Source organism: Tasmannia lanceolata, unplaced genomic scaffold (genome assembly GCF_043159265.1).
Source record: "Tasmannia lanceolata isolate RefF3 unplaced genomic scaffold, GAP_Taslan_0.1 ptg000015l, whole genome shotgun sequence".
NCBI classification, from domain to species: domain Eukaryota; kingdom Viridiplantae; phylum Streptophyta; class Magnoliopsida; order Canellales; family Winteraceae; genus Tasmannia; species Tasmannia lanceolata.
Genome location: NW_027518692.1, coordinates 42,195,812 through 42,212,325, shown reverse-complemented (window position 1 = coordinate 42,212,325; position 16,514 = coordinate 42,195,812). Strand labels below are relative to the sequence as shown.

General features: G+C 36.3%; 1 protein-coding gene across 6 annotated transcripts in view; it reads left to right on the top strand.

Moving 5' to 3' along the window:
- LOC143847353 (actin-related protein 2/3 complex subunit 1B-like) overlaps positions 1-16,157 on the top strand; it is an 85,074-nt gene extending 68,917 nt beyond the window's left edge. For all 6 annotated transcript variants that reach the window (XM_077356152.1, XM_077356156.1, XM_077356153.1 and 3 more), the window contains 13 exons: positions 1,124-1,200; positions 1,464-1,558; positions 7,426-7,495; positions 9,566-9,635; positions 10,678-10,751; positions 10,861-10,903; positions 12,479-12,560; positions 13,791-13,879; positions 14,012-14,097; positions 14,614-14,677; positions 15,403-15,509; positions 15,671-15,729; positions 15,853-16,157. In XM_077356152.1, coding sequence (XP_077212267.1) covers positions 1,124-1,200; positions 1,464-1,558; positions 7,426-7,495; positions 9,566-9,635; positions 10,678-10,751; positions 10,861-10,903; positions 12,479-12,560; positions 13,791-13,879; positions 14,012-14,097; positions 14,614-14,677; positions 15,403-15,509; positions 15,671-15,729; positions 15,853-15,905 — 969 coding nt within the window. In that variant the 3' untranslated portion in view covers positions 15,906-16,157. The remainder of the gene's footprint in view (positions 1-1,123; positions 1,201-1,463; positions 1,559-7,425; positions 7,496-9,565; positions 9,636-10,677; positions 10,752-10,860; positions 10,904-12,478; positions 12,561-13,790; positions 13,880-14,011; positions 14,098-14,613; positions 14,678-15,402; positions 15,510-15,670; positions 15,730-15,852) is intronic.
- The last annotated feature ends 357 nt before the right edge of the window (positions 16,158-16,514 follow it).

Below are 16,514 nucleotides of genomic sequence, written 5' to 3'. Positions count from 1 at the left end.
GAAACAAAATAGAAACACTTCATGTTCAAGTGATTCAAGGAGGGTAGAGCTTTAGGGTTGGGGTGAAGGGGATGTCTGTGTGTGTGTGTGGGGTGGGTTGTGGGGGGGATTAGGTTTTGGGAAAACCTTTGGTTTGGTGAGGTATCTACGTGGCATGCATATCCGAGCCTATTTAGGTTAGTTATCATTGTGCGTAAAACCACTCAAGAATATTAAAGTAGGGTTGGGTATATTAATCAAGACGCCAGTAATCGTGGTCAGTCTTTGCTAGTTAAGTTCGTTCGTTCAATCAGAATGGTTTATTTTGGGGTGCTTTGATGCCCCCAAGTGTTGGTGCTTGTTGTTAAGCTGTGGTTGAGAGGAGCATTAGCACATACAGCATTTTTAAAAAGAAGGAAATTCGTCTCGCAAATATATGTTTTCTTTGAAGGGAGGGGGATTGTCTAGCCATTTCTTTGTTCATTGCAAGGTTACATTAAGGTGTGATCTTTCTCATCAAAAATTTTGGTTTGTTGATAACTTCGGATGTCCGTATTAGTTATATTGAATTGCATATACTCTAGTGTGTAGTATATACTGAATAATTTATAACATATTAGGATATGTATACAGCCATATATATCCACTAGTAAGGTGTGATCTTTCTCATAACAAATTTTGCTTTGTCGATAACTTCGGATGTCCGTATTAGTTGTATTGAATTGCATATACTCTAGTGTGTCGTATATACTGAATAATTTATAACAGAATAGGATATTTATACAGCCATATATATATATATATATATATATATATATATATATCCACCAGTATCACTATTTTATTTCATTCATATTGATGCTTTCTTCACTTGTAATTTCTATCTAATGTTTCTGGCTTGTGTCATATGAAGGATTATTCTCATATGGGATGGTATATGTTAATCAGTCACAGATTATTTCCATTATAGTGCTAGATTTATACTTAACTACTTACTTTCACCCTTTGAATTCTCTATGAATTATTGCTCTAGTGCATCCTGATCTGTTGATGATGTGTATATATTCTTGATTACATTTTATTTAACATGGATAAGAAATTTTATCATAGATATCTTAGCCTTTTGGAATTTATCCTCTCACAGCATGATCAGATTATTTCTGGGATAGACTGGAGTGTAAGGTCCAACAGGATTGTCACGGTGTCACATGATCGGAACTCGTGAGTATCTGCTTTGGCTATTTAATTGGATACTTTAAAATTTCTTTGTTGGATAAACTTTTTAAAGGGTGGAAGTCTGGGTATTTTTTTTGAAGAATATGAAAGTATGGGTTTTGAAGTCTGTATTTACAGGATTTTGATTTTATGTTATGATTGCTTCCCATTTATGTTTGGGATTAGATCCACATGACTGGGAACTGACCCTCATCATACTTAACCATAATTCTATGTTTTTGATCTTTTTATTATGGATTTCATTCCAGATATGTTTGGAACCAAGAAGCATTGGAATGGGTACCCACCCTTGTTATTCTTAGACTGAACCGTGCTGCTCTTTGTGTTCAGTGGAGTCCTAAGGGTAATTTAGTCCAACTAGTTTCACATATTTAGCTTTCCCTTGAGCAATCGTCTTTATTTATTCTGAATTTTCCATTATGCGGATCATCTAATGCAAATGGGTGTACCTTATAAGTCATACTGTTTTTCTGTTTGGATGGTGAATCCTGTAGGTGTTATAAACTTCATATTCCGAATAAAAGTTGCTAGTATAGCCTACTGTGGTTGGCTGCATCAAGATGGATACTCTATTACACAATGATTGAAGATACATTCGCTTGAAGTTCTGTATTATGTTTTTAGGATGTTAATCATTTGTTTTTAGGATGCTAATCATTTTTCTTCAATATTAATTTTTGTATTGAATAGAGTGATGCATGATCGCCTGATCAGTATATATTGAAGATGTGTTAGAAATGTAATGTTTGTGATAGTTTGTACCTCATGGAGTAATTTAGTCACTGTTATTGCTTATTATTTCAAGGCGTTTTTATTTTAGCTGTTGTGGCAGTTATACATACATACATACATACATACATACATACATATATATATATATATAGCTAGTAGAAATGACACTTTAGTCAGTGTGGTGCATACACAGTCTTATGATGTGTCACATCATTAATGGAAATTTTGTCATTATGTAACTTTTGGGTTTATATATACATGTGATAGGGAATAGAGAGGTACCGCCTTATTATTTATCAAGGTGATAGCCCTGCCCATTTCTCGGGTAAAGACTCCCATCTTTTAGATTTGTATCGGCTTATGACCTTTGGGAAGGTTGGCAAGAGATATGCAAGGATGTGGAAAAGAAGCAAAAAGTTTCCCAAAGTTGGGATCCCCTTCCTACTGGCTTTCTAAAATTCAACTTTGATGGTTCTAGCTTGGGTAATCCAGGCCCGGCCGGAATTGGGCGGGGGGGTGGGGGGGGGGGGGGGGGGTTCTTAGAAATGATCAAGGGGATATAATGTGGGCTTTTGCGGGGCCAATCGAGGTGGCGGACGCATCGGAGGCCGAGGTCCGTGCCGCTCATCGAGGAATCAACTTTTGGCAACAAATGATGTGAATAATGTGGTAGTAGAAGGTCATTCTCTAAATGTCCTCAAGTGGCTCAAAGGGACTCAAAAGCACCCTTGGAGGTTTGACAAATTCTTTGATGAGATTAGCGACTGCAAAAGATCAACATCTTTGATCTTTAAGCATGTACCAAGATCCGCAAATAAGTCAACAGATTGGCTAAGTTGGGGGTGTCCAAAGAGTCTTTGGCTTTATTTTACTCTCTCCCTCCATAACTTTATATAAGTTCTTCCCTGGATTTGTTTTGTTGTATGCTTCTTCTTTTTTCTATTTTGTAATCAGACCATCTCGGTCTCCTTTTCAATAAAATTGGCGATCTTTCAAAAAAAAGAAAAATATACATGCGATAGGGATGTACCATTCATTAAGAGAATACAACAGCAATACCAGCCCCACGAATTGTATGGGTTCTCTCCTCTTCTCTAAATTATATCTTGTTCTTCCTCCTCACATAAGATTGCTTATCTTTTACATGATATCAAAGCAAGTCGATCAAGGTTCAAGGAAGTCATATTCTACTACGCAAACACAATTGATCAAGGAGGCAGGGAAGAGTTCAACCTCTAATCTAGTCTAATCTTTCTTCTTGTTCTAATATTTTTTCTGAGCTGTCTGAGTTGTGCATTGAGGATCTTACCTTCTCCATTATTGGAGTGGTTGAGTCCTATCTCCTTTCACCCATCCCACAACCCTAATCCCTAAACTCCACGCATCCTCATTTCAAACACGCATATCTCCAAATCTCTCTTTTAAACCCCTAATTCCTCTACCACTTTCTCTCTAACCCTAATTCTTCCCAAAAAATCTATTTAATTAATAGAAGTGAAAAAAGAGAGGGTGGATGGGGAAGAGACAACCTATCAGTTCCAATGAATTCCTCTTCCATAAAAAAAAATCTTTCCTTTATCGTCTGTTGCCCATTTTGTTACTTTAAAGTTATCTCGTGATAACTTTCTTCTTTGGAAAAGGACACGACTCCGATCGCAAACGCACTAGGAATGATTGATCACATGACTGGGGTCAACATTTTATGTTTCGGTTCCAGTATGTGTTTCTGTCGTGTGGAAGTTGAAACATGTCAATTTTGGATGGAAATTTTCGTGGAAATCCTGTAAATTTATGGAAACGTATGGAAATATGTGCAATTGAAACATGTCAATTTTGGATGCATTTAAGATGAAACTTCAGGAAGTGCTAGAATAAGCACAAATACACTAAAAAATCATCACATGAGCAAAAAATCACCCATCATGTAATTCATTTAAAATTTTTCCATATTTCACTTGCAAATCATATAAATATAATAATGTATAACATACTAGTATAGTACGCCGTTAATACTCTTATGATTTTGGTTCCGCTATGCATTTTAGTTTCGGTATGTCTTTCGGTGGGGATAGAAGCTGAAACCATGGTTTTAAATTTCGGCCGAAACGAACGTTTCGGCCGAAATATTTTGGTTTCGGTGAAACGTTTCGGTGAAGTACAAAATTTCACTCGAAATTTCGGAAATTTCGGCCGAAACGAACGTTTCAAACGAAATATTTTGGTTTCAGTGAAACGTTTCGGTGAAGTACAAAATTTCACTCGAAATTTCGGAAATTTCGGTGAAATGTTTCGGAAATTTCGTTGAAACGTTTCGGAAATTTCGGTGAAACGTTTCGGAAATTTTTTACAAGATTTCGTCCGAAATTTCATACCGAAACCGAAACATTTCGGTTTCGCTGATGACCGAAACCGAAACATTTCGGTTTCGCTGATGACCGAAACCGAAATCGAGATTTAAAACCTTGGCATTACGCTCGTGCGCGTGCGTGTGTGGCCGAATTCCTCACTTACTGGGGAAGTACGAGCTTATCCACTTATCCTCCCTCTCTTCTTGTCATTCGTGGATTGCACTACATGATTCCTATTCACAACAATCAAAATTTTGTATCGTGCAACTTTGTATGAAATTTCATACTTACTGTAAAGGAAACCTTTCCATTGTCATGTCCTCAATAAAATGAAAGGTCTTTTTGATTTATTTGCTACTCTCTGTGAACATGGTATGGTATGCTACATACTCTCTGCTCTCGAAAATGATTGGCATCTTTAATACTTCCGTTCTCACACGCAAAAGGCCACCTACGTTTGTTGAGTTGCATGTGCTACTATTTCAACATGAGGGCTTCTATATGTTACAATAGGATCTACAAAGTCTCCTACACCACCATCTAGCGTCCAGGATTCCTTTGACACCCTATATGCCCTTTGGCTGCGACACCCAATTGAGATTAATCTGATCCATTCAGATTAATCTCAATAGTGCTCTTTTCGGTAGGTCGTATTACTGCTCTAATAAAACCTTTAAATAAATTCAATAAAAAACCTCGAAGTAGTTGATCACCCAGATGGTCTTAAAATTCGAGCAAAAAAAAATAGAAGGGTTTGGTAATACCTTTGGAGAAGATGAGATAGAGAAGGAAGATAGTTGATCCAGGGCCTCACACCTTAGGATCCTAGGGCATCAAACCGGAGGTCGATTGATCACACATCACAATCTAGTATATTGTGGTGTATGAGGCTTTGTAGATCCTATTGCAATGGGTGCAACTCGGGTCACTTTTTTGAAATTCGGGTTGAGCTTTTACCTTAAAATCGGGTCGGGTTGATTTTAATTCATTTTTAGCAAAAGCTCAACCCGACCCGTCCCAAGTTGCACCCCTATTGCAATCAATATAGTAGATGGCGGTGAGTCCAAAACTAACGACCAATTGTGAATCCATCCAAAACAAACAGGACCTAAAAAATCCCAACGAAAACCCCTCTCCCACAAACGAACTGGTGGAGAAATGTACATGATGGCCTGGTGGAGTAATTAAGAGAAAATACTCACCTTGGAGAAATGTTGGACTTCTTGACGGCTTGGTGGAGATCTTCAGTGAAACGGATTGGGTTCTCTAATGCTCTGTTTGGTTGCTGGGTTTTTTTTTTTACCTGGGATTTATGTGGGTAAAGGTAGGAGACAAAAGAGGGGACAAGCATTAATTAGAGAAAGATATTATGATGAGTGGAGAGAGAGAGTAGAGAGAGAAAGAGAGAACACCATTTTCAAGACAAGATTTTGCTGATGTCAGCAAGAAAAAGCAGATGTGACCACTAAACCTTTACCCACATAAATCCTGGGTAAAAAAAAAACCCATCAACCAAACAGAGCATAATGGAGAAATGTCGATCACGGCTACCAGATACGGTTTTGGTTTTGATTGTGAAGAGAGAATAAGAGCTAGAGTTTCATTTGTGAATGCAAGAGAAATGGGAGGGAGAAGGTAAACCGTGAAATAAAGAAAATGACTTAAAACTAAAGGTCATTTGTTATTTTAAAAATATTAATTGAGCAAATTTACAGTCGTCTGTTTTAGGGCTGTTTAGCAATTATTTTCAAAAAGCTTTTATTTTTTGGAGAATATGGTATTCTTAAGGACTTATTAGCATATTCTTTTCAAAGCAGGGACCTTTTGGCAAAAAAGGCTTAAAGAAAAGGTCCCTAAGGCATGCATATATATAAGAAAGAAAGGAACCTAGAAGATTCTCAAACCCCTATACAAAATCTAGCAATTTTGGACTAAAATGTCCCCTTCCTGACCTACAAAAATTGCAAACCCATCTCCCCTCTCTTACGCACGAAGATAGGTTCTCCCCATCCCTATCAATCTTGCAAGCTGAACATGTTCAAAGACAGTCCAGTTTGAGGGGGAGCATTAGAAAGAACACTTAAGTCAATATGATGTGGGTGTGTCTCTCTTTTCTCCTTTACTCTCTTGTTCCAACCTCCTCACATGAGATTGCCTCATCTTTTACAATATCATCTCATATTAATGAGACTTCTAGTGTGGTCAACTTTACATAGCATTTATTACAGGTGACCTCTATTTATGTCATCAGGGGTAGTTTTTTTTTTCCACCTATAGCAGTGTTTGCCGGAGGGGCTTGTGTCGTTGTGTGTCTCTAGCTCTTGCATACTGTCTGCAGGTGATGTTTCCTTCTTTCTTTTTAATTAAAACATTTTTATCCTAATAAAATGGATTTCTATCAATCAAATACTAAAAAAAAAAAAATACTCACGGATCATCACAATAGTTCCTAAAGGTGTTTCTGTATCAAAGATGCATGAGTTTTGTGTCATTTATCATGACTTAGGAGTTCATAAATGTTGCTCAATAACTATTTATGCTCGGTTCAAAACTGCACTTAATTATTATTCTTTTGGGTTACAAAACTCAAAACTGATATTGCTAAAGTACATAGGTATGTAATTGAACATCGACGCGGTAACTTTCATGTGTTAAATTGTCTGTAGTTGGGGAGTTTGCCATGCCATCATAAACAAAGTGCTTTAGATATAATCTTATAGGGTGGTTAGGCATTGGACATTTTGCATGAATTCATTGTTTGAAATTGGAAAATGCATGTTGTAATTTGAAACAAGTGGAAAGAAACCGAACAGGAAACTGACCAGGGTCGGTAGCTCAGGCACTTTCGTAACAGCATGTCTGGGATTCAGAAGTCAGAACACAATGTCATTTGCTCTCTCTCATAATCATACTAGCTTGTATTCTATTAGTTTCATATCTGCCCATTATGGAAGGTTTTTTTCATTAAAGTAAGATTTAGATGTTGTTATAGAGATAGATTAGTTTTACTATTTAACTGCTCATTAAACTGTAATATTTGCTTTTGAAATTGCACTTGTAGAGATAAAATTCATTTTACTATTCAAATGCTTCGCATATAATTTTGATGAGTTAGCGGCTCATTCTTCAGAAAACAAGTTTGCTGTTGGAAGTGGGGCTAAAACTGTTTGTATCTGCTATTATGAGCAGGAGAATAACTGGTAAATCCTTTTCTGCCATTTTTATCATCTCCTTTTCAACTCTTTGTGCCTAAATTTTGTTAAAATGTAACTGATACTCCTTTTCAACTCTTTGTGCCTAAATTTTGTTAAACATGTAAGTGCTAAATTTTAATATGTGTAGTGATGCACTTGTTTCATTATATTTTCGTCTTTTAGGACTTTTCCCATCTACAACAGTTGTAGAACATTCTCCCACTTGCCATGTCGTTAGTGTCCGTGAGAGTAACATGTCATGTGAAAAGTCTATCCGCCCCTTAGCTTCCAAAAGTGCATTTTACTTGTAAGTTGTGGAAAGTTGACAAACATAATATACCTTCAATTTTTGGGGTAGTGGCTTGGTGCACTGGTTTAGAATCTTGGATAACTAGCAGAGGCTAATTGACATGGTCTAATTCCATAAATGGGTATCCAGACTAGCACCAAGTACCAACTGTTTCATGTTAGATAATGCACCTTTTCAGAAACAATAATTAAAAGTGATATTATAAAGGAGCAAGAGTTTAATCCCGGGGATTGCCCCACCGCTAACCTACAACCAAAGCTGTGGCACTAGCTCTAGTGTCAAGCAGCTTTCGAGCATATCATACATACGTGGAGGAACAAGAACCTCACTTTATATGATGCCAATACACACATCCTAACATGGCCCATGAAGCACATAGCAATTTTTAATTAAAAATGACTTGCAGGCCACAAATTTCATCTACACAAGGCACTTTTGTATTAGTCACAAATATTTGTCCTGTGCATTTCTCAGGAAGGGTATGTCTCGTGCTTAGTTATCAATTCCGTCCTGTTCCATCCCGTTCTGGAGCAGAAAACAAAGCAAAACTAGAAACGGAACTTTCCGGGCAAACATATGCCTATTCCGGTCATTTCAACTGAAACAAGCCATTCCACCCGAAGCTGCGCCAAAAGTTTGCCTATTTCCAATTTTGCAATTTTTTCTCTTTTTTGGTTTTCCATTCTTAGCCTTTGTTAGTGGTTACTTTCTAACCATTTGAGGGGCATTTAATGTCTTAACCTTCCAAACAAATGGGAGGGTTGAAAACACATCAAAACCCCTCATTTTCATGCTCAAGAATTCTATTCATTCCTAAAAATCCCACTTGAACTTTAGAAAATCTTGCCATTTTCTCATGCAATTTTTTTCCACTGGTTGTAGCGTCTTTTCCTAAACGAAACACTGGAATGTTCAGATGTAGGAGAAAAATGGAACAAAATTGTTGGGGATTTTCTTTTATTATTATTATTATTTGGGTTTATATTTAAATAAAAACTGGAAAAATAAAATATTGAAAATATATAAAAAATAAAAATAAAATATCATGAAACCATTCCGATGTTTTCATGTTGAAACACATGAAAATATTGTAATTATTATTAAAGTGTCTTTTTGAGATTTTTCCTAACATCTACTTTTTGGGCCTGCTTGTGCCATGCGAATATGATCAGATCCAAGTAGAGCAAAAGTCTGCCCAAATGCCGCTGAGAACACCTAGTTTAGATTATCATAGCCCCTTGGTCTGTCAAGCTTCATTTAGGATCCCGCAAAGCAAGGCTAAACCATTGATTTTTGTAGCCCTTTTATCTTATACACGGGCTGTCTATTCGGCATGAGACCAAGATCATGAGGGTCGTCTCATGTTGTTCTACAAGATCAAAAGTTTTGATTTCACATACTTTGACCCCAACAGTGAATACATACTTTGACCCCAACAGTGAATGTCACCTAGTCATTCTCTATTTATTAGCCTACCCTGTATTTTGAACTCTTTTCATTTTCCCGTTGAACTGCAAACCAATTAAAGATCTAAAAATAAAGAGGGGTGTATGGTACCTGAATAAGGTGCAAATATCAGCTTCTTATCAATATTCTATCATAAAAATGTGTGCTGTCATTTTCAATAATTTTCCTGCACAGTAGTTAAAGTAGTCTTGTTGTCTTAACTGATTGAATATAGATGACATGGTTGGGCGATGTGATTCTAATGCAAATTGTAGTCTCTGGATTCAATGATTATCATCTGGATGGTGTGTTTTCTCCAGGTGGGTGAGTAAACTTATCAGGAAAAGGCATAATTCATCTGTTACAAGTGTAGCCTGGCATCCTAATAACGTACGTATATTTCCTTTTTTTTCTTAGTTTACACTTAACACTGAGTATCCTCTATATCCTTAAACCTGGAAGAACATAGATACGCGCAAGTAGTATTGAAAGCATGGTCTGGAAGTGCAGAACCCGGACTGTTTTTAATGGATGTGGTTATACTTATAAATGATCATTTATAACATGTCAAGGGTGCATCTGTAATTATATTTGTTTTGCCAACTAATGATTCAGCTTTCAGTTCAGTTCAAAAGGTTCTTTCTTTTGACTTCTTTTGTCACATCTTCCATTTTTAACCCTGGCATTTGGAAATTTTCTTCTTTTTGCGGTCGTCATGATAGTGGGACTCAAATGTGGTTCTTATGTTACATCCTTTTGCTATTGGTTTCGCTTTCTATCCTTACAAGTTTCAACGCGGCGATTGGCTTTATACTTAGATCTTGTATACCCACTCAATTTCGAGAAATAATTTTGACTTCATTTGACACATCTTACATCTTTTATGTTGATGATTGAAAGTTTTCTTAAATTTGTGGCATCTTTTTTTTTTCCGAATGGCATCTTGATAGACACTGAATTGTAGCTCTTATTTTACAACCATCTGCTACTAGTTCTGCATTTTACCATTCCAAGCTCCAAAGCAGTGATTGAGTTTGTATTTGACCACGCGATATCAAGTAGTTCTTGTATGTGTAGGTACACGATGCTATTTATCATTTTGTCAAGCTTAAAATTTTGCACTTAGATGCTAATGATAAAATGTCTTTTCAACTTGGATGTTCTCATCATAGAGCAGCTGTAACTGAATTTTTCTATCACAATCTTATTGGTTGCACATTGGAATTAGTAAAAGCATTGTTTCCTTGCTTCACATGATTATAGTTTTGAAATATTCATGATTTATCTTTCATTAACTCAAACTATGTAAGCATTGATCTATTGGTTAACCGGCGTTGCAATTTCAGCACTTCTTCGGTTCTTCCTGTGTGCAGCATATGTCGGTAATGTATTAATTTTGTTCTCAATGCTCATGTCTCATTTTTGTTTACAGATTCTTGTAGCAACAACATCTACTGATGGAAAATGCAGAATTTTTTCCACTTTCATCAAGGGTGTTGATTCAAGGTATGTCGAAATAAGCTGTGTGGGCATTTTAATTCGAATCTAACTAAATATTTTCATTATATATTTTGTAATCCAAATATCTAATATTTGTATATTCCTATTGATTCAGGGATTCAGGAACAAGCCTGCCTTCTGATTTGAAATTTGGAGAGGTCCCATTATAAATAACCTTTCCTTTTTGCTATTATAAATGTTGTGTTCCTGTTCATTATTTTGAATAAGACATCGAAACCTGTGATCCTTCTTTATGAATTATGTATTGTTTATATAGAATGTCCTCCTTTATAAACTGATTGCATATTTGGAGTTGTGTTTTTTTAAACTTAAAGAACAAAGGCAAGGAGTATGAAAATAGTATGCTCTTTTATTTTTCTGCATTTGTCTTGTCATTTATAGATGCCTTTTCTGGACTAAACCCTGGTTAAAACTTTGGTCATATGCCAAAAAATTAGTTCTTGGATCCTGGATATTCAGCCTGTATGAACACTGGAAGGTGTTCTTGCTCAAGATCAGTCTGGAAAGAGCTCGAAAATGCATTGATTTCTCTAGGGCTTTTAATTGTAAACTAAGTTACATTCATTCCAATTCTCTTAACATTGTACTCGCTCATAAGACTCAAAACTACCGAACTTTTCTTTGTTAAAAGACCTCAGTGCTTTGAGCTTCACTTCTATGTACAATAATAGTTAGCATTCATGTCTTTCTGTTGTAACCAAATGTTTGAGCTCAAAATTTTTGGCTTCATCCATAATTAGTGATGCTAGCTCGTTTCATTCAGTTGGAGTTGGAGCAGTGTTCAAAAACTCAGATGTGATGCAAAACACGGACAAGAAAAATCCTTGTTGACTCGGCGCGGACGCGGCCAAGAACGTAGTTGATGCGGCTGAGTACTCGGTTGACTCGGTCATAGCTCGGAAGAGTCAAGGAGTTTTTATTGACTCTTTAAGGCAAAACGCAGAATGCAGATGCAGTGCAACGTGGAACACAGCCAAGGTAAAAGTGAGTTGACTCGGCGGAGTTCCGAGTCGAGTCACTGAGTTGGAGTAGTTGTGGAAGTTGGAAGCAATATTTTGTAAGTTGGTTTTGAAGCATTTGTTTAGAATTATATTTAGGCAGAAGTGTTTGGATTGTGATGTACGGAACTTTGGGTATAATGCTATCTTCTTGAAATAGTGGTGTCCTCATTATGCAGTAGCTGGGACGAAATAGTAGTAATTGTAGTTTGGTGCCAAACCTATATGACCTGCAAATTAATCTTTTGACTTGGATTTGGCGATTATCAACACCAAAATTTTGATGGACATTATTTGGTTACTGAATTTCTGGATCACTTTGCTTGCCATGCTTATCCAATTTTCTGAGTTCTTGGTAAGATTAAGAGAAATATCTTATTAGGAGTTCAATTCATCGTTCGTGAGGCTGGTGAAAATTTGGTAATTATTATATATAAAGTGTGGAGATATCGTGAAGCTATCCAGTGATATCTGTATCCACTGAGGCTGGTTCAAGTTGTCAAACTTCATGCTCCCATATTCTTTTCAATATGCTTCTCTTCTTTTTATGATTTTGTGTGGCGGGCTTTTCAGCAATGAATATCTTATATTTTCATCTTACCCATCAAAAAATATTTTCATCTTTCAAGTCATGACTTGAAAGTCCAGAGCCTCCTCTGTGTATATTTCTCCTTACGTATTATATAGTCTGACGATTTTTTTTTGTTGAATCAGCAAATCGTGCAACTTGACCTTTCATTTAGTTGGACATTTGGTGTAAAGTGGTCCCCAAGTGGCAATACTTTAGCTTATGCAGGTCAGATTTTTCCACCAACTTCACCATGATGAATATTTACATCTTTCCAATTATTCATAGGACATTTTCTACCTTCGAAACAGCTTAATGGTAGTTTATAATATAAATTTTGGATTTATAATGTTTGGCCTTCATATTGACTTTATGGCAGCCTTCTATTGCACTTAAATACTTTGTGTGAAGTTTAACCGTTGCGATAGGATGTGGTGATTTTTGCTTCTTTGATTTTTTGTGTTTTTTTTATTTGCATTCCCTGGTTTCTAGTTCTCTCATTTCCCTATCAATAAAAGTGCTTATATATATATATATATATATATATATATATATGAGGAAAAGGATTGTACGCTCGACCGTACCTAAAGTTAGGTACGGTAGAGTGCCAAATCACATGGGTCCCCCATTTTTGGTGGGCATCTAAACCATTCATTTGCAAGGCCCCATCATAGATAGGGTGCATACCAAAAATCAGCACCATTGAATCATCCTAACCCCTCCAAAACTGGAGGCCAAAATGGGCAGATTTGCGGTTGCAAATGAATGGTTTAGATGCCCACCAAAAATATGGGACCCATGTGATTTGGCACTCTACCGTACCTAACTTTAGGTACGGTCGAGCGTACAATCCTTTTCCTCATATATATATATATATATATATATATATATATATATATATATATATATGAAAAAACGGTTCCTACACATATGTGTAGAGAGTTCTCTACACACTAGCTTAAAATACAGTGGGGGCCCACATTGTTTGGGTGATCCAAGCCATCCATTTTAAAGGCCCTCACATAGATAGGGTGTCTACAAAAAATCAGATCCATAGGATCATCCCAACCCTACGATTTGTGGAGGTAAAATGGATGTCTTTAAACCTTCACAAATTAGTCCATTTTTTGTCTCCACAGTTCGAATGGTTAGGATGATCCTATGGATCTGATTTTTTGTGGACACCCTATCTATGTGAGGGCCTTAAAAATGAATGGTTTGGATCACCCAAATAATGTGGCCCCCACTCTATTTTAAGTTAGTGTGTAGATAACTTATCTACACATATGTGCAGGAACCGTTCTCTCTCTCTCTCTCTCTCTCTCTCTCTCTCTCTCTCTCTCTCTCTATATATATATATATATATATATATATATATATATATATAGAGAGAGAGAGAGAGAGAGAGAGAGGTTGGAATGAACTTAAAATGACCATGTCGTTTTTATAACTGTTCAGGTCACAATTCAATGATCTACTTTGTTGATGACATTGGTCCATCTCCTTCTGCTCAAAATGTAGCATTCCATGATTTGCCTCTCCGTGATGTGGGTCAACATCCTCTCTTGCTAACTTTACATATCTGGGCTTTCTATTTTATCTTCTAGTGCCTTTTGGTTTGAAACATATGCATATACTGAAGAATAATGATTGGTGGGCATCATGTCACCATTTTCCAGGTCTTATTTGTTTCTGAGAGGATGGTTATAGGTGTGGGATTTGACTGCAACCCTATGGTTTTCACTGCTGATGAAAGAGGCATATGGTATGTCGTATGGTTCATTATATAAAGAATCTCTTATTACTTAATGTGAAGACTCCTTTTTTAAATAATAGTGTGATCCACATATGAAAATGGATCCTCCCTGCAGATGAAAGAGGAATATGTTATGCTATATGGTTCATTGTATAAATAATCTCTTATTGCGTAATGTGAAGACCGTTTTTCAAATAATAATATGATCCACATATGAAATAGGATCCTCCTTATCAGCTTAGGTGGATCTTTTGGGCTTAGTAGTTCTTGGAGACAAATCAGGCTCACTTAGAGCACCCTTTCCCCTAACAATTGCAGTGCATCTCATTTGATAGTATTTTAAGATGAAATTGGAACTGTTTGTGTTGCTTTCTTTTCTTTTCTTTTTTCACTGAACAAGTGCCTAATTTAAGTCCAGGTGACATAGATTGAAAGCTGGTTAGCCTCTTTTATTACAGCCAAGGGTCATGAATTTTTCTTTCAAGAAGAAAACGATTGACATTTTTGTATGTTTTGTTGTCCTAGGAGCTTTGTCAAATTCCTTGATGAAAGGAAAATAGCACCATCAGGTTCAAAATATGGTTCACAGGTATGTATTCATTTTACAGGGTATGACTATTTTTCATGGATATGAAAATAATGCACGTGTAAGTAAAAATGCTTAGCTACTGGAATTTAGGGAAATAACGTTGAAGTAATGACGAGTTTGAATTTTAGTTACTCTCCAACACGTTACAAATGCTTATTTAGCTCTCTTTTTTCGGCATATTACTTTTGTAAAACCAACAAGAAGAAAATCTTATTATAAAGGAGATTTGGGAGAATTTTCAAGGGGTGCTAATGACCTTGCCGATATATTGGGGAAGTTGCGTGTTCATAGGCAGCAATTGTATATCGGGCCTCTTGCCCAATGTTATCATGCTATAATGTCTTTTTGCTGATTTTATTTTTTGTTTCTTAATGAAGTATGGTTATCTGTTATCAAATATTAAAAAAACTCAACCTGCATTGATCCACCTGATTATTTATTTTGACAGGAAGCATTCATGTTGCAACTTATTATGCTAATCCAAAACTTAGGAAAAAAATATCAACCATAAAATATAATGAATATGAATCTCCAGTAAAACCCAATCCTTGTGTTCATGCGATTCTCCACATATCTATGTTTTCTAAGCCATCATTTCCATAGTTCCAATCATGAATTAGAGCAAGGGGAGTCCTTTTAAGTTCAAAAATTATGCAAGGCTTTTAGGTCATTAAGACTTGTATAGGAGCTGGTAATCTGATACTTTAGAATACATGTTATTTCAGTTTTCAGAAGCATTTGGGAAGTTGTATGGTCAATCAAAACATGGAGTGAGCAACGATGCAGTCGAACCTTCGAGACCTCGGGGAGGTGCTCATGAAAATTGCATAACGTACGTTTTCTTGGCTCAATCAATAACATGGACTCCCCTATTTCATTTTTTTTTATGGCATAGGGTATCCCCACCCCATTTAGGGCGGGACTAATCCCTAGGGACTACACTATTCCATGTTGCATTCTTTTCGTTTAACGGACCGTTCTTTGGCTATTTAGTTATATCGTGCCATTGAAGAAAGCAGGGGATAATACTGTGAAAAGTTTCAGCACTTCTGGTTAGTAGGAAGATGGGTTCTGTTTTTCTTACTAGTCTTCCTGTCTTTTAGATGTTTGCTTCCTAAGAATTGCCTTTTTTTGTTAAGATTTTCCTTAACTCATCTATCATGTCATTTACACAGGATTGGATGGTAAAGTGGTTATTTGGGAACTGGAAAACGAAGCATACAACTGATAATGTCAACCAACATCCTGGGACCCTTGAAGGTTTGTAGAATTATTTTTTTCCCCCTGGCTTATTTGCAAGTGATGTATATCTAGTGATTAGAAGCATAACCGGAGATTAATTAGGTTAGATCCCCAGCCCTTATATCATATTTTACGGCATTTTATTTGTATTGTAAAAGAAGATAGTTATTTGTAGGAATTATTAAACTGATAAAGTCATCACTCCGTATAATTCCTTAGTTGGTTTTTCTTTGTTCAATTCTCTCGTTTCACCATTTTCTTCCTTCCAGGACTTGTCTTTCTCTACACCATTTGCCTGCAATTCAGTGTCTGCACTGTTTGGAATTCTGTTAGACTGTTTGTAGTTCTATCATGTTTATAGCTAACTTTTAGGCTTAAGGTGCAGCAATCATAGCCCCTTTTCAAACAAAAGACAAGGAATTATCATTCAAATTTTTAAAAAAAATCTCACCCAACCCTACCCGACCCAAACCGAACCTGGGTTGAGGAGTGCCAACCCTAATTTTTTTTTTGTAGATTTCGATATAAAATGTTTCACTAGAAGCTCCTAAATCCTAATTTGGCTAAGGGCCTGTTTGTTTTAGATTATAACAAC